This window comes from Myripristis murdjan, chromosome 1 (genome assembly GCF_902150065.1).
Source record: "Myripristis murdjan chromosome 1, fMyrMur1.1, whole genome shotgun sequence".
In the NCBI taxonomy this organism is placed as follows: Eukaryota; Metazoa; Chordata; class Actinopteri; order Holocentriformes; family Holocentridae; genus Myripristis; species Myripristis murdjan.
Genome location: NC_043980.1, coordinates 31,030,874 through 31,049,083, shown reverse-complemented (window position 1 = coordinate 31,049,083; position 18,210 = coordinate 31,030,874). Strand labels below are relative to the sequence as shown.

The 18,210-nt window shown below is 44.3% G+C and overlaps 1 protein-coding gene across 1 annotated transcript in view; it reads right to left on the bottom strand.

The window, feature by feature from the left end:
- The window catches only part of xylt1 (xylosyltransferase I), a 74,365-nt gene extending 68,680 nt beyond the window's left edge, over positions 1-5,685 (bottom strand). The window contains exon 1 of the mRNA XM_030063870.1: positions 5,401-5,685. Within this exon, the coding sequence (XP_029919730.1) occupies positions 5,401-5,685 (285 nt within the window). The remainder of the gene's footprint in view (positions 1-5,400) is intronic.
- Positions 5,686-18,210: the final 12,525 nt, after the last annotated feature.

The window sequence follows — 18,210 nt, the reverse complement described above, 5'->3', positions numbered from 1 at the left end:
GGCATGGTAAATATTTTTGCTTTATTTCCTAGAACTGGAATTTATTTAGAATTGATGGAACCACAGCAAAATTCCCAAACCCCAAGGTGTGTTGTCCATGGTGCTAGGGACACCCAAATCTTAGCCCAGAGTCTTAGGATTCAAAAGGGTTCGAGTATACTGAATTCAGCCTTCTTCATAATAGGTGTTTTTTGGGCTATGACACACTATGTTATTATACTCAGAAAATAGTTTTCCTTCGCGGGTTTCCACGAGAGATGCTCCTGTGTGTACAAATTACACTTCAACATCAAAGTGTCTTGAGTTTTCAATCTGCCTCTTTCAAGTCTGAGGTGTGTATTACCTCTCTCAGATCTGAATATGTTCCCACCTTTCTCTGAATGTTATGGCACTCCAGAAAAAGAAGCTCTGTAAGTAAAATCACAAGCACAGATGGATGGAGTGAACAGCAAGCTGTATTTTACTTTCCTCTCATTACAGACTTTACAGACAGGATAACACTTTATTGATGAAATGATTGGGACATTTGGAATTTTAAATCATAACGTGCTTCTCTAGGTTTCTCTGGACTATAATTATGCATGTTCAAAGGTCTGTTTAAAGCATAATAACTCGCGCTCGAAGACGGTTTCCTTTCTGGGAGTGCCAATTTAACTGCCAATTACAAGAGCTGAAGTGAATTTGCCATGATACAAAAACCAGCACTGACACTGACTGGCACATAAAATGGCACGAGAACAAACTAGACTGTCTAAGAGGCAATATGAGAGAGATTGCATCTGAAAAGTGGGAAAGGTGACAAAAGACGATCTGTAACAGAGTGAATACAATGAATTGCTGCCAGGAAATTGAAAATGAGAAATGATATTCATAATGCTGGCTCTTAAAAATGTTATCAAGTCAAGTCGAGTCAAGTCAGACTTTATTATCCCACCAGGGGAAATCTGATTGCAGCCAGGTAAACTGTGTATATAAATATATATATATATATATATATATATATAAAAAGAAAGTCAAATTCATCATAAAAAAACATAATCTTATGGCTAATGCAACGATTCTAGACAGCACAATTGCAAGATCACTAAATGAAGACAGTGAAAAAAATGCCAAATACATAAAGTGTTTAAGTGCAGAGATCACGTGCAAAATCTGAAGGTGGGTGCTCATACTCCCCTATTGGTCTTATATACGCTCATCCCTTTGATTTTCTGCCCTCAGCAATAACTCCCCTCCCCAGTATGCACACGCACACACACACACACACACACACACACACAGTTGCTATGACTTCTACATTAGCTAGCTATGACTAAACGCCCACTCCGAGTGATGACTTGAGCACTGTGGCTGCTCTGTGGTGGTTTAACTGGGGAAAGAAGGAAATGTGACAGAATGGACGGTGTGTTTGTGTGCGTGCGTGCGTGTGTGTGTGCATCTGTGTAGCCGTGCACATGAGTACATGCATGTAGGTGTGTTTGTGTGCAGCCCTGCCCCTCTATTTCTGTGTTTACAAGCATCATTCTGTGTGTGAGTGTGTGTGAATCTGTGTGCATCTGTGTTTTCGTGCGTGAATGTGTATGTGTGTGTGTGTGTGAGTCAGCACTGTGATCAGAGACAACAGTGGTATGAATCAGAGTGTGGTGGTGGTAGTTGTAGGAGAATAGGCTGGTAGTAACAATAGATTGCAGCAAAGCTCCTAAATGCAAAACAGATGCATCGCGCATTAGCCCTGGTACACGACTATAATTTGTGCTGTTGAAGGCCTTCAGCCACTATGAAACACACAAGTCTCACTCACATGGTACCATTCAGCACTACCAAACAGGACACCAACATTTTGCAAACAGTAAAACTGGTTAAGATTTTGAATAATAGCCCATCATCTAAACCCAAAGAGTTCATGCAAAGCTTAACAAGAACATATTTACATTGTGGGACATTTTGGCTTTGTGTTAGTATCGTGATGTATCACCATTTTGTCAAGACACAGGAAAGAAAGCGTTTATTTGAAATGCATTTATAGACAGCTTGTGAAACTGTACCTGTTTAGTTTGCTGTGGAGAACCACCAGAAAAACAGCAGAGTGGAGGCGGAAAAAAAATATACATGTGAGGTGAGGATATGCATACTGCAGTGACTAAATAGGGAAACACTTTGACACACGTATGAGCTGGAAAACCACTGGGAACATAGGATCATGACACTACGGCATGACTACGACGGCAGACGGAAAGAAAACGGTGATGACTAAGATCTGTAGAGAGGAGAGAGTGCCAGACGCTATTCAGTGCTCTCCTCAGTCTGCTGCAGCAGGTAGATAGGTTTGAGCCTGGCACGTCAACTGTTTTCCACATCCATCACATGCCCAACCTTAATAAGCGCCTATTAATAATAATTATGATGTTATCTCCGGTAATAAATTGATGTCAGCAAAAAAAATGACAGACTAATTAATAAGAATATAAATTCCAAGTGAGGAATCTGCAACAGGTAGCCACAGGCTCAGCGAAGACGAGGAATTCCCAACATTATTTCCGTACAGGTAATCATCTCCATACGTGCAAGATGAGAGAGCGAGACAGCAGTTTGGTGAGGAGGTGATAATCTCCTCTCTGGGAATTACTCTGGTGCCTACTGAACTACAGAAAGAGAACAGCTCACTCTGTGTCTATTTCCCTCAGGAGACACAATGGGGAGACAATCACTAATAACAACTTGTGGCCCCTGCCCGCTGTGATGATACAGCCACAGACATGCATAATGTCTCCATCGAACACCATTTATCAGATAGAAATCCTGTTATTGTCATTCTGTAGCTTCTGGCTCATTCTATTCTTGATCAAAGTGCTCCCATCCCTTCTTTCTCTCTCCCTCTCTCTCTCCCTCTCTGTGGCAATGTGCCTCATATAGCATCAGTTGGCGGTTATGTGTCACCCTTAGGCTGAACAACTCTACGCTGTTAAACCACACACACACACACACATACACATGCACAAGGGGAGAATGGAAACACAGTGATTAACCAGTTGAGGGAATTATGTGGCCAAGGGCTACCAGTTGAATGTTAGAGCTGCAGAGAGCGAGGAGACGGGCTGACAGGCAGGCAGCAGGCACGCTGACTGGTGGACTGGCATGTATGTGAAGTGCCCTCAGGTTAGGGAGGAAGGCTTGACTCCAAAGCCCCGCTTATTACACTGAAAAGGTTATGGGTGCAGATCCACTGTGTTTTCACAGCAGAATGCTGGTGGAAGGAAAATCACTGTTGATACACAAAAGGAATTGCTCTATAGTACTCCTGAGGTGATAAAGGGCTATAGAAACAACTTGCCTTGAACATAATAGATTTTAAGAGGATGATAGAAATAATATTTTGCCCTTTGTAATCTTAACCTCTGCTTATGTGTGCAATTCAACTGTCCTTTGTTGAATCTGTGTCACTGTGATTGTCCATGTCCATCATGTTGCTTTGCTTAATCTCGCCTGTGCATGGCCAAGGACAACAGATGAAAATGAAACCCTCAAGCAAATTCAGGCTCATTTATAATTTTGCTGTTGATTGATGTGCACTGTACTTGACAAATTAACCATTAAATGAACGAATGAATAAATAGGCATATTATAGGAGTACTACAGTCAGTGATTCCACGAGAGCCTGGAACACTATACACACCACAAAGACTGATACAGTAAAGCCATACAGATACACTATTGGATATTATGGTTATTTTTGGTTGGGGGTTCATCTGTCTGTCAGGCTTTGGAGAGAGTTGGACGGTCAAGACAATTCCCACCTCTAAAACACAACAACCTGTGGCAAGTGTGGGCTTGCATATCCCAAACTTCAACAAAACTCAACGTCAAAAAAAATTAAACATATCCTTGGCATGACTTTCCCTCTTTACATTGCATCGTGATGACTGTGTGGAGGAGCAGGCAGGCAGGCAGGCAAGCGGGACGAGGAGTCCTACTGGATGAATTGAGTGAGTCACCGTAAAATCACCGTAGGAGACAGATGATAGTGCGCGGCTCTGAGTGACTGACTCTGTATGCGGAGCCCACAGTGTATCAACTGTATCAAAGGCAATTATCAACTGGCTGCATGGTGGCTGAAGAATGGGCGAGCAGTGTGATGGCGTGGCAGGCAGCTTTGGCCAATATTATGGAGGGGCGGGGAGCACAGTGCACACTGTGACAAAGCCAATTGCGCCCAAATTCTGCAGGCCGGACTAACTGGTTGACTGACCACACGAGCAGCAGGTTCCATTGTGAAGGATTTAAAATGCCAGACCTCAGGTTATGAAAATTAATCAAACACTAAAACCCTATTAAAGAGAACCTATTCAGTGCGTAGCCTCGGGTAGCCTACAGCATGCATTGCCAGGCTGACTTGTTATGTGCCCAGTCTTTGCGAAGGGGAGCCAATCAGCGCGCAGTGTGGAATACCTACACAAATAAGTATGTCAATTTCCATAGTCACGTTTTTCAGTTAATTGAACGAGTCAGAGCATTAGCACCAGTCAATAAAGTTAACTCTGAGTGCGCCTGGTTTCACGCAGCATCAAATAGCCTCGATATTTCAATCAATTTGGATCCTCTGTGTAGGAGGCCTGTCTGTTTATAAACACACAATCACATCTGGATCAGCCGTTCTGCTCCAAATTGCTATTAATTGTGTCACGCGTAATGACTGCCCCCCTCGGGTGTTTGTTTTGGAGTGATCATTAAAAACAAAACATACAATAAATTAAAATAAAGACATGCAGTCTGCACACTGGGTTGTGTGTTTCAATCTGGCCTTGCACGGTGCTGCTGGGCTCTGCTGCGCATTTCACTCAAATTCCAAATCGGCTCTGACCCGAAGGCTACAAACCCCAGCCAGTGACTACCAGACTACACAGAAAACGCTGCTATTTAGGCACCTTCAACTGTCTAATGAAAGGGTTTACGATGCCGTAATGTTGCCTTGGAGTGAACGACAGGGAGTTCGGGTTTCACACCCAGCCAATAGGCATGTGAAGCGGAGCCCTTGGACTGCTTTCATTCAAACGGCAAAATGTGGCTCCTATCTAATGAAAAGCATTGCTTCGGATGCCCTTCTCCCAATATCGGATTAAAGAGCGCTCGCTTTCATCTGTCTAGCCTCACAGAGCCGAAATCACATCATTCCCCTATGAGGCAGCCTCCCTTTAGCCTAAGTGACAATCAAACACAAGTCGTCTGCTCGTTTTAGGGCCCGGCCGTGTGCGCGTCTTCTAACAGAGGCGAGCGATGGCTTTTAGATTGGAGATGTTTGACCTGGCTGGCAATCCCTCTGGGCTTTATCCTAACGAGACAATCTCTTTACTCCAACCGCGTACTGGCGGAATGATCTAATGATCGGCAGCGCCTCTGTCTTACCGGCTGCTGTATGTGGCGAGCTGCTCCTCTCTCAGGCGGAGGAAGATGCTGCTGCCGCTGCCGCTGAACCCCTTGTTGGAAATAGTCGCCGCCAGTGGCTTTGTTGCCCGCGACCCGGTCCCTCTTCTCTCGCACGTTGGAGCCGCCGTTCTCTCTGTCTTCGCCGGAGTCGAGGCTGCTGAAGTTCCACACGATCAGCGTCTGCACCAGCAGCACGGTGAGGGCTGCGATCAAGGCGGACCGCGACCGGCGGGCCAACCTGCGAGCGCACAAGCCGCCAACCATCTTCGCACCGGGCTGTGGAGCGGAGGACCGTCGGCTCTCTGGCTCTGCGCAGCGCGACGGGAGGAAGGAGTGGAAGTAGCGGGAGGAGGAGGAGGAGGAGGAGGAGGGAGGGTGGGAGGGAGGAGGGAGGCTGAGCTTTACGGCGGCGGTGGCGAGGAGGAGCGTCGACCGGGAGAGACACAGGGCCACCGTGTGGTGGAAAACGGTGAGAGGATGCTGCGAGTTATCGACCAGCGATGACACCTTTTTCTGCTCTTTGTGTATAAGGAAAACCAACAAGGCTGAAACACCAGCATCCTCATCCGCCCAAAGATGTGGTTTTTGATAAACTACACAAATACCTGTCTGGGCGGTGAAATGTGCAGCGCCCAACATCAGCACCAAGGACAGAGGCGGGCAGCTGTATGATGCAGATGCAGGATTCACACATCTAGAGGTCAGGGGTCAGTACCCCAAGCAGCTGCTGATAGGGATTAGTTGACTTGCCTAAACACAGCTCAGCAGGGAAGATATTTGCCAGGCTGCACTTGTCCAGTTAAAGGAGTGTCTCTTTAACCGATGTGACACCCCCAACCGCACCAACCCCCTCAGATCAAAAACTGTGATAGGAATTCTCCACTCCACTCAAAGACAATGTAACTCTGTATGTACCAGGGGTGGAGAAGCTAGTATGACGGCGTCTTCTGATAGAGATCAAGAACACATGTTTGATTTGGCTCGGTTGGTGCAGTGGCATAATGTCTGTCATACTGCCAGCAGTGTAGGACGGACTTGCGGCTGTCTGTGAATTGGACTCACCCCAAGAGGAAGCTGTAGTCCCTGCAAGCATGACTGACAACTGTGGTACCGTGACCTGGATCACATGGAGTGTTCCAGCTGGGGCTGCTGTTGCAGTCTGTGGCCAGACTTGAGGGGGATGGGTGCTGCGAGTTGGAGAATTCAGTTGAACTTTTCTCCCTCCTCATAGAAATACTCCTCTTTGTCCAAATCGAGTCCAAGTCCACTTCATGTTGTATCTTGAATGCTAGTGAGGATGTCATTAAATCTGCCCACTCACATAATTGATATCTAGCATCTTGCAGACATAAACTGTACTGCTTTTCCTTTGCAACATTTAGTCATGATGAATCTAATTATGTAATGTACTGTATCATACCTTCATAATCCAACTCCCCCTTTCCTTGTGTTTTACCTCCCTCCATAAATTAGTTGGCACCACCGGCAATAGCTGTATTTTAAAATGCAGCTATGGCAAGGCTGCCGATAACTGTGTCAATATTTTGTGTGATTTCCCAATTGGTGTAAGTTTGTGTGCCCTCTTAAACTCTAGCCGCACTACAACACTGGACCGACACCATGAGCAAGCTGTGATCACCACAAGTGCTCACTTTGACCTAACAAAACATAGCTAAATGCCTATAATGCCAAAGTTTTTTAGACCACCACCAATTCTGCAACATTATGCTGCCTAATCATTCAAGTCAGCCTGCAAAATTTGCTTTTAAGGTTAATGTTGCATTAGCCTGATATCAAAGTGATAATTTAAGCTCATACTGAGTGCTGCCGTGCTGGGCAGGAAGTCCTTTTCATTACTAATACAGAAGATCTGACACACAGGGGATAGTCACATCAGATTATGCATATTGGTAAATGAAAGAAGACTGCCTACAATAATCATTTATCATGTTTACTTTTGGCACTTGAAAACATGTCTTCGGTGGAAAAAGGGGGACAGACAAGACAGATGAGTGCCGGCCAAACAACTGAATCAAAATTCACCAATGTTTGAATTGAGAGCAGCATAAAAAAACTTTTATCTACTCCCCATCTGACTCTGTTTCCTAGTTTCAAATTTAAAGTGAGACCTTTGGTAACTCTGGCTCCCACTAATTGCAAGCTAAGGCCAAAGGAGCTTTGGGACTTGGGATATTACTTAATTCCACAAAGAAAGATGAACACTCAGCACTTCCTCTAATAATGTTGAAGGAGCATGTTGACACTCTCAAAAAAAAGCTATCCGTGGTTGAAGCCATTTTTGGTCTTCGTTTCAGAGCAACGAACCAGTGAGGTGAATAAATAAGATTGTAGGCCTGACAAAGACAGTAGCTATAGCTCGCTGACAAATTGATGGCTGGTTAGACGTCGGATAAAGGGAAAATAGGATAATTGGGGGAGGAAAACAAGAAAATTGCTAGATGTGCATTTTGACGGCAGACAACATTTTGCATATATCAGGCCTTTGAATGGAAGGTGAATTATATAGCGCTGGTTGAAACACTGATAAAGACATACTGGACTGAGTTATCATTATGAGCTCCATGCTGTGTTTTTCATCTCCTGGAATGCATTGACTGACACACAGACAAAGCAAATTATGCAAAGCCCGAAACAACAGTTTTATAGGAGACGCAGACGGCCATTCTCACTCAGTGTGAGCAGCTGACCTTGTGGCTCTTAAGTCGACAAGGCAATTAGGGCATTCCTGCCATTTTTAGGATTACGTTTTGTCCTTTTACAATAGCTGTTCATTGTCAGCTTAAGTGTGTTGTTAGTCTTTTCCCGGCACACTTAGAGTTGGAACAAACAGCAAGAGAGTATATCTATCCACACTATAGCTAAATGAACACTCAGCTGCTACCTTCTGTTCAGCCTCTGCTTTAGGGGAACAATTTATTCATGTCACCCATTTCACAAGCCATCATCCAGCTAGGTAGGCAGGGATATAATGTTGTAGCAGCTTGAGTGCTGTAGTTCCTCACAAAAGAGAGTGGATGTAGCTAAAGCATTCTGTTGCTCATGTTCAAGTGCTTAATCTGTATTCTCATCACAAATACCACGATGGCTTTCTTAACACATTTTAGCATTTGAATTGCAGCACAAATTATTAACATGGTGGTATTTCTTCAGGCAACCAGAGTCGAAGTTACTTAGATAAGGCCGCAGACCGCAGACAGATAAATGTTGCATTGAATTTCAAAATATCTTTGCGCTCACAGACATTCCAAAGATATTTCAGCATCTTATAAATGTTAATACTTCATCAAGGTGAGCGAGGAACGACTGGAGAGGGGGGCGGAGGTTAAAGAAATGTAAAGTTGCGAATTTAGGCAGAGATGAGAGGAGAATAAGAGAGGGAGGAGGGAAAGAGGGAGAGAGAGAGGGGAGGACAAAACAAACTGCTGGGAACAGGAGAAAAAAGAAAGGAGAGGGAGAAAGGCGAACAAAAATAGATGCAATCAGAAACTAGGAGGTGACGTTGGAAAATGGGACAGGGAAGAGGAGATGTTCATAGAAAGAAAAAGAAAGACGGAAAGAAGGAAAACAAAAGCATTGTGCGTAGGCTTTCAGGCCTGTGAAAAAGGAGGGAGCCAAAGAGAGACAGATAAGTGCAGTCAAAGAAAGACAGAGCACAAAAACAGTTTATGAACCTGATGTAAAGAGATTAGAGTCAGCGAGAGCATGACAGAGAGGAGAGAAATAAAGCAGGAGAGAGGGCTGTGGACAAGAGCAGAGGGAGGATAAGATGAGAGAGCGGCTCGAGCTCCAGCTATCTCTTCGTCTCTCATTAGCCGGAGCTCTGCAGCTCAGGGGGACTGAGTGGGCTGCCTGTCGCCGCGACGATGGTTACCGTTCCCCGCGGCAACAAAATGATGATTTTAATTAGAGCCGACCTCTCTGTTACTTAGACAGATACAGTACACACAAACACACACACACACACACACACACACAAGCTGACCAGGGTAACTGCTAGAAGCCATGCACTTGGGTTCAAGCTGGCATTGCCACCATGCTACCCTTCCGTGTGACCGCCCTGCTCATGTCTACTGATCAGAGACATAAAGGGATGGGCACCCAGCCAGAGGTGGAGTGAGCCTGGGATTGGCAGGGAGAAGGATCAGGGTGGGAGGGCGGTGCACATCATGATTGTCAAAGCCTCGGGCGTCCCACTGTTGGACAGTTTCATGCATTCAGTGTAGTTTATGTAATCATGCAGCGCGCCGGCTGGAGTGCAGCAGAACACAGCGAAGCACCGCTGCAGACAGGTGTCCTTGACAGCAGCGCCCCGGGGGACAAGACGGAGCCTTTTTTCCCCTCCCAGTGCGATACAATAAGAGACCAAAGTGGCAGACATGATTTTCCGGTGGCTGACGCTGAATGCAAGAGAAGACGTGGAGCGCAGAAGGCATGTTTGGATTCACAAGATAATTCAAAACCCACCTCGTGACACAGACTTCTTAGCAAAGTTCTTCTAGGCAACTGCACGGAGTTGCTTTCAAGTCCTTGTTATGTGAAGCAGTACTGTGTGAAAGAAGATGACTCTAAAGCAGGCGCCGCCAATTAACAGACTCCGGTCCAGGTCTGGGCCCAGTAATGGTTCCACCCATTCCACAAAACAATTCCCAAAATTTTTACAGTGTTTGTTGTGGCTACTGTATCTCCATGTCTTGTCCAGTCTTGTATGTTATAAATCACGCAACCATCTCGACCAATCAAAGCAATTGTACAGCAGGAAGTGCTTGTATTCAGTGAGATAGAGGAGCAAATGTAGGAGAAAAAGAAAAATGCCAAAGATACGTTAAAAGATAAATTTGTATTGTTTCAAAATAATCACTTTGTTTTTCATCCAGTAAAATTGCTGTGTTTTTGTTATGCCTAATGTTACCTCAGTTTTGCAGCAGGCACTTTATGTTATTGGTAGATTACTGATAAATGCTCAGGGTAAAGACTGCAGACTGAGGAGTATATACAGGAAATATTGTATTGAGCAGCATTTTATTTTCATTTCTATTGTTGAGGGAAACTCATACTGATGCTTTCATTTGTGAGTGGGCAGGCTGAATTGCACTTTATTGTATTTCATAGTTATGTACACACACCTATACACATGTAGACCCTAAATACTATATCCATATAGGCCTACAAATCATCAGAAATGTTAGATATGATGGCATGGACCTGTGTTGAGGAGGAACTTTGAACCTCCTAAAATTACCCCTGCCCTAAAGGAAAAGTTTCCACCTCAGAAAAAGATGTTTTCTTACTTAAACCCTGTGCGGTCTGTCCAAAAGTTCTTTCTGAAAAGACTGACACATACACCTGACATAATCCACATCCCTCAGGGACAAACAGTTTTGTTGGGAACTATTTTCTGTTACAATTTGCTGGTGTAATTCATAAGGGAAGATCTCAGTGGACTGGAAACCTCACCAAATCAGACAGAGAAACATATAGATAGACAGCTTGCTCTTGGAGTAAGTGAAAAAGTCTTTGTTTTGAGTGAACTGTTCCTTTAGCCACCTGACATGTCGACACCAGGGCATGTTGAGGTTAATCGGCTCTTCTTTCATCTTGCCACCACAGTCAAATCTCACCGCAAGGTTATTAAATGGTCACGGGCGGGCGTGCTGAATATAAAATATTTCCTGTATATGGTCTGTGACACATCCTTGTTGTGACAGTGGCATTAGCACAATGGTGACATTCAGCTTGCTGTTGTGACTGACTCATTTGTTATGGTAGCTGAGCTTGGTAATCCTCTAAACCTCAAGTCAGCCACCTTAACCAAAATGACAAAAAGCCCGCATGTGGGTTTCTATCTCTACCTGTGTACACGAGCATGAATGTGTGTTTGTTTCTCGACACACAGCAAGGAAATGGATGTATTCCAGGATAGCGAGCTTTTCTCACATCAAACAGCTTATCTCAGTGGAGCACAGCACATCTCATTAGGTACAAAGCCGAAGTCGCCACCAGAGAACCAGACCAACCAGTACAGTGTGAAGCCACGGTTTCAAATGGGACTGCAACCGCAAATGGATGGTGGGAGATGAAGTCAGCTTGCGACTGTACATTTCTGCCAAAAAGTGCATTACCACCGCATGATTTGTGAAGTGGAAGATAATCAGCAAAAAGCAGGTGGGGAAAAAATATCTGAATATTAGAGTGCAGATGCATTGTCTGTTTTCAGCCACTGATTTGTACACAAATTTATAGCCTCAAGATGTGTGTAGGCCCTTTCTGAAGCAGTCCAGTGCCTACTGCTGAAGCCCCTGTTGGAGGACCACTGACTGACATGGTTACAGAGGCCTGATGGCGAACCTACATGAAAATGTGAGAAATGTGACTCACTGAGACAACATAAGCGATTTTATGACACCCATGTCAATTTTGCCTTTCACACGCTGTAAAATAACAACTATAACCACAGCGTTGCTACTGTACCACATGGTTGCATCACACCTCGATAACAAGGGAGAACAAGCAGCATGCAAAATGAGGATGTCCAGGTAGCTCAGTGGGCTGAGGAATATAAAGTGTGAAGTGTCCCACTTCTCCTATCAAATCCAGAAATCCGGGACCTTTGTTGCATCTCTCTCTCTCTCTCTCTCTCTCTCTCTCTCTCTCTCTCTCTCTAGGTATATAGATATACCTTTGGAAAAATAATAAGCCAAATGAGCATCAGTATTTACAAAAAAGTCAAAGGTAATATAGGAATGCGCCCTCACCCACTTTGATTTGTCTAAAAAAGGCAAAATAAATGAATAAATAAATCTCCAACTGCAGGAATTCTAATGCAATCCAATTCCACTTCTAGTAGGACTAATGCAAAGGCAGTGCTGGCATGGCTTTGGATTCCAAAGATATATTTTGCAGAACATTATAAGTTCTTAAAAAAAAAAAAAAAAAAAAAAAATCATGGGGAACAGCATTTATCTAACTCAACATGTTCATTTTTTATATATGAAATGCCAATCTAATGGATATACAGCAAAGTCTTCACCAGAGAGAATTTGTAAACACGCCACTGCTGAGGTTGGAGCGGAATGCGGCAGAGGCATCATCGGTGCAACAAATCCTGTAGATTATTTCAGAAATAAAATCGGAATAAAAAATATAGCAATGCCACCAGATCATATGACTCACTGAGTTTATGATCAGCTTCGCAGAAAATGGAGATGTAACAGCACCTTATGTGTAACTGCGTAATATAAATTGTGTGTGCAGATCATCCGGTTCATTTTCATACCCGGTTAGGGTTGCATGACATGACGACTCTTGCTTGTCTCTATAGCTCCTCTGTATATAACTATACACATTGCTCTTTGTTCATGCGAAGACTTGTATATTACAAATTATTTCTGTCTCACATAAAAGGTTGAACTGTCATGCTGGAGCTGAGAAAAGAAGCAAGAAATCACTTTAGGTTCAAATGTGTTGGGAAGTGTGTGGGAATCTGTATATAATTTGTGCGATTTGAGCACATTCTATCCTCTCTGTCTGTGCTTGTGGATGTACTTATCCCTGCTCTCCCCACCACAACTGAAAAAAAAAACAGCCACAGTAAGAGGGCAGCTTTAAATACAGCCCCTCTCTCAGAGCCAGACTGGAGGATGCCACATTGTGTAACCAACCTATAGCTTTAACTTATGTGGGGACTTGCACGGCTCCCTGTGGTCTTTACATCTATTAATATTGATATTCTATGACCTTACAGCTATTCTGTTTGTCCCCTGTCACTCAATGAACTTCCTCTCACAGGGACGCACCATTTTACAGAGCAAATTTACCCTTGTGCACCTTCATTAAACTATTGAATAATTGATCATTCCCAGATCTGGCTGCCCCTATTTTTGCTGACTAGACATAATGTGGAGAGCGGTTAAATGGATTTGAAAGGGTCGCCATGTCTGACAGACAGAGAATGACTTCTGTATATTGGAGTCTGCTCCGTCTCCTCTGAGCAATGAGTTATTCATACGGCGTGGACGCCAGTGGATTTTATCAAATGGACTGTGTGTGACCTCTACATAAATTGGAAGATATTGGATTCCATACAACCTGGTCTCTTTCGGTACGACGCTGTTCACACACTTCTACGAAAAATAAAATCATCTCAAGGACCACAGTGGACTCATATCATGTGTTTTTGTATATTTCTCCGAGTCTAATATCTGAAATAAACTTCCAGTACTCCACATAATACACCACAAAATCACTTCTGCAATATTAGCACGGACACGCACATACACATTTTTGATGGTGCATCGCAGTATAATATAAACAGACCTATTATAAGTTATGAAGGAAGCTACTGTGCAATATGTGTAGCATGGAATCAGTTCGGCATGACCACACAAATCTGAGACATTGCTGTTTGAAGCAGGGTGAAGCAGTGATAAACCCACAAGATTCCTCTGATAGTGAAACCACGGCGAACCAAAGACTTCACTCTGCAGCTTCAAACTATGTTCAAAAGTCCCGTTGATATCTCTGGACACCAATGTATTCAGTGCTAAAGATGTATCAAAGTCTTTTCCTTTTTGACGTTTTCAAAGGTTCGCCTTTCCTTCCCCAAACTACACAGCGCCGCTTTAAACCCCCGATTTTCTTCACATTCCGTTCTCTTCAGGCTGAATCTTTTCATCTGTCTTCAAGGTTAAGAGTTTTCTCAAACCGTTGCCCCAGGTTGTAGCCTCTCTCGTGCCCCTTTTCTTTTCCTTTTTCTCCTCTCTCTCCACCTCGAGGGGCTGCACTCTGAGCCCTAGGGGGGCCTTGCTCTGAGGGCAGGTGTTACAGAAGTACCGCGTCTGCATCATCGATCTCAGCGAACACGCTTTCCTTAACTGCACCCCGCAGTCCTCTGTGACCAAGCAACCTTGTTAGAATGGTAAAAATAGTAACTCCAGCAACGAGAGGAAAGACAAAAAAGACGGGGCTTGTAAGAGACAGAGAGGTGGGGAGGTAATGAGGGAGGGAAAGAGGCAGGGAAGTATGTGCCAGTCAAATCAGCCCTGAAAGAGGCCCAACTTTCAGCAGTGTAGGTGACTGATTATATGCCTTTGCCTGCTTGGCTGATTAGCAATGACCTCGGCTGCATAGGCTGTGACACTGCAAATGGCAGCCTCACATAGATCACAGCCACAAGCACTTTTATTCAAATTGCAAAGTTTACTGATTTTTCCTCACATGTTCTGTATATCTTATTCAAATATTATGAGCAGTTTTGCATCCGTCCTTATTTAAAAAAAAAAAAAAAAAAAAAAAAAAAAAGGCAGGAGAGCCACTCCATAAAGAAATTTCTTACCAGGATGTATCGCAGAAGAAGCCTTCCAGTACACATGTTGAGTTTACGTGGTAATGATGAGGGATATGAAATCAAACACAGCACCTGAAGACATGACAGATGGCCCGAGACAGATAAACGCCGCCTCTTGATATTTAAGTGCACTCTTAGAGACAACATCTGTTTGAACACGGGAGCGAAATGCCACATCAACTTTCAGAGTTTTGTCTGAACTCGCCGCCAATCTGTCATCATCATAACTTTAGCCGCTGCTGATAAATTTGGCAGCGGCGGTGCCACTGCGGAGAGCGCGCTCGTGTCAGCCCTGCTGAATTCAGCATTAAAACACTAATAGTTTCCACCCAACTTTTCCTCAATCAATAAGATGCCAGTGTAAGTCTTTGCTCTGAAAATGAATTGGGAATTCGTCTTGTTTTGTTCCTCCTCCTCCTCCCCCTTCCAACTATTCACTGTTGTGTGCTCTTGTTGGTGCTGGTGGTTAACTTTTCCGCCCAATAATGGAACAGAGTGAACTGCTTATCGATTTGTTTGTCTAGATACAAGTCTGAGCACACTCTTGTCGGAGCTGGGCTGTAAAATTCCCTTGCATTGTGCGCCAGCCTGCAGCTGTATACTGCAAATTAGTGAGTGGCAATGGGTGGGCAAAAGAGGGGGAAATAGGCCAGACGTCAAACTAAAGACAAACAATGTACATTTTCCACCAATTTGTTTTCTTTGTGCTGTTGATGAGGTCGATGATGAATCTAATCTATGAGGTGCCCCTCACGCTGACAACAAGCAATAAGTCTTTGGCAGAAACCGTTGGATGCATGAGTTTGTTCTTCCTCAGTGGGCATTGTGATGAATGAGAGTTATTATATTTGATGCATGTGATTTCTGCACCGTGTGGACTTGCCAATATTGCACTGACCCACACTATTTTTTTTTTTTTTTTTTTTGTGGAAGTTACTGATTAGAAAACCATACAGATATACATGTGAAGACCCTGTTTCTTTGCCTCTCCCTCTCACTGTCTCTCTGCCGTGCTGGTTCCCTCTTTCTTACGCACAGCTGAACAACTCAGCCTTTCAATTTCATCCAATATCCAGGTGGCTTGGCTCCAGCAATAGGGTGAAGCTCTATTATGCCATAATTGGAGTTTGCCTTTAAGCCACAGGAGCACAGGTGTGTGCATGTGTGTGTGCGCATGTGTGTGTGTGTGTCCATCTCTCTCGCTCTCTTGCTCTTTCCATTTGCCTCTCCCACCATCTTTCTATGTCCCTATCTCTCTTGCCCTGTCACTCTCTCTATTGTACCCTGTCTGTATTCCCTGCATCCTGTTATCTGTCTCTCTTTCCTGCCAGTCAATTAAGCCTGCCTGTCTTTCAGTTTATCTTACTCCTTTCTTGCCATCTTTTTATAGTGATGTAAAAGTTTGCTCCCTGTCGCTGCTCAGTGCCCATCCTACTCCTGAGCCTATATCCAGTAGACATCTGTGTACATTTTCAGGCAATTATGTCCGCGAGCCTTATTTATCTAATTCCAAGCTACGGGCGCAATCATAATTGTCTTGACAGCCACGCAGTGAGAAAGGCTGGCCAACGTCGGCGGAGGCATCCTTACATTCACACACACTCGATGCTGTCAAGGTCCTTCTGTCCTTAGTCCGTAGCCCCTGGACATGACTGATCCTGTTGTCTCACCAGATTAGCATTTAAAGCACGGCAAAGCACACTGAAACAGTAAAAGCATACGCAAACTTGCACACGCACACGCACGCTGACACACCAGTTCACACATGAACACATGGATGGCCTATATGGAGCACCGGTGCCAGGTTGCTGTGGGGCTGCAGGCCACCAGTCCCTGTGTTTTTGGCAAAAGAAAAATCAAGAAGATGAGATGATCCTTGACAGAATGAACCAAAGCTCTATTTTGGGTTGGTGTATGATCATTTGATGAGTCAGCCCAGCTGAGCATCTCTCGCCTTGGCAAATGACTCTCTCATTTATCAGGGAAAGTAAAGTGCTCAGTGTTTTGGAGGAGAAATTGGGCGCATTATTTTATGAGCTTTCGAAAGTGAAATTGAGGAATAACTGGCACTTGCAAGCCCGTGTAAACACACACACTGACTGCAGCTGTGTTGTTAAAAGAGCAGGACCCTGAAGGGTTATTACAACAAGGCAAGCTTCCACTTTCCACTTTGCCTTAAAAAATGCTGTATGTCCCATTATAACAAACCTAAATACATTTTTAATATCAGGACCAACTTACAATAAGAGCAGCAGTAGACTAAGCCTAAATTCATGTACCACCAATATTGCATGCAGCCAAATGATAAGCAATGCAAAGCACAAAACAGCACTTCCATTAAAGTAGAATAAGTTAAAAAGCATTCCGCTGTTAGTCGCAATATTCATGTATAATCAACAAATCAAGCAGCCTAATAATTAAGAAGCACTAAGGACGACGATAAGAGCCGAGCTGAAGTTTTTTTTTTCTTCCGCTGTTCTGAAAAGTCTCTATGCGCAGTTCAGATGTAACTTTACTGCACTCTGAACACTGCACTATTGAAGATTGCATGAGAATAATAAATTTCAAATGTTGCCGACTAGACTGCTGACACATCACCTTCAGTAGTGAAATGCTTTAGGGTTTCTGCTTGTTCCATAAATCCCACAGTTATTATTAAATCTTTTTTCATTTGCTGTAAAAACGCCCACCACCACAACAGTGTCAGGTAACTTGTCAGTAGTTGAATCCACTGGAGAGGATCTTTGATCAGTATTAAATGCCGTTTAAAGATACCGTATCAATTACGATCTAATTCCATTAGCGCCGTGCCGCTGGGAGCAACACGTTAAAAGTGACTACTGAACTCGGTGCTCCTCATTTCTCTGCTCCGACCAGCTGCTGCAACTTTTTAAAAGGGGGGGGGGGGTGTTTGTTATTAATGTGTTGTTGCTGACTTTGAAGCAAGGTAATGACACAAACATCACTCAAAATGCAATTATGCCCCCCCCTCCTCATCCCTTTTTTTCTGTTTGAGACCCAATGGGGTGTTAAAGTGAATGAAGGGAAATGTAGTGTGAAACCAGTGACGCCGCGTGGGCTAGGCTCATGCAAGCCACGCTAATGGCTGGACAGGGACCCGCTTGACAAGGAGGAGGCCCTTCCCGCACAGAATCACGCCGCGGCGACGGAGTGCGAGAATGATGGAGCGGCGACCGAGTCCGGATCGCGCAGGAAGTCGAGGGAACATGGAGGATATTGCAAGATGACGAGCGCCGTTGATGTGGCCCGGGAGCCGAGGCGAGTGTGTGTGAGATGGGAACAGCTACCTCAGGATGTGTTATAACAAAAAGGGGGCATGACTGGAATCGGGATGCTCTGGAAACTACTGTACAAGGGTTAGATGGTGTGTGTGTGTGTGTGTTCATCCATGTGTGTGGGTTGGG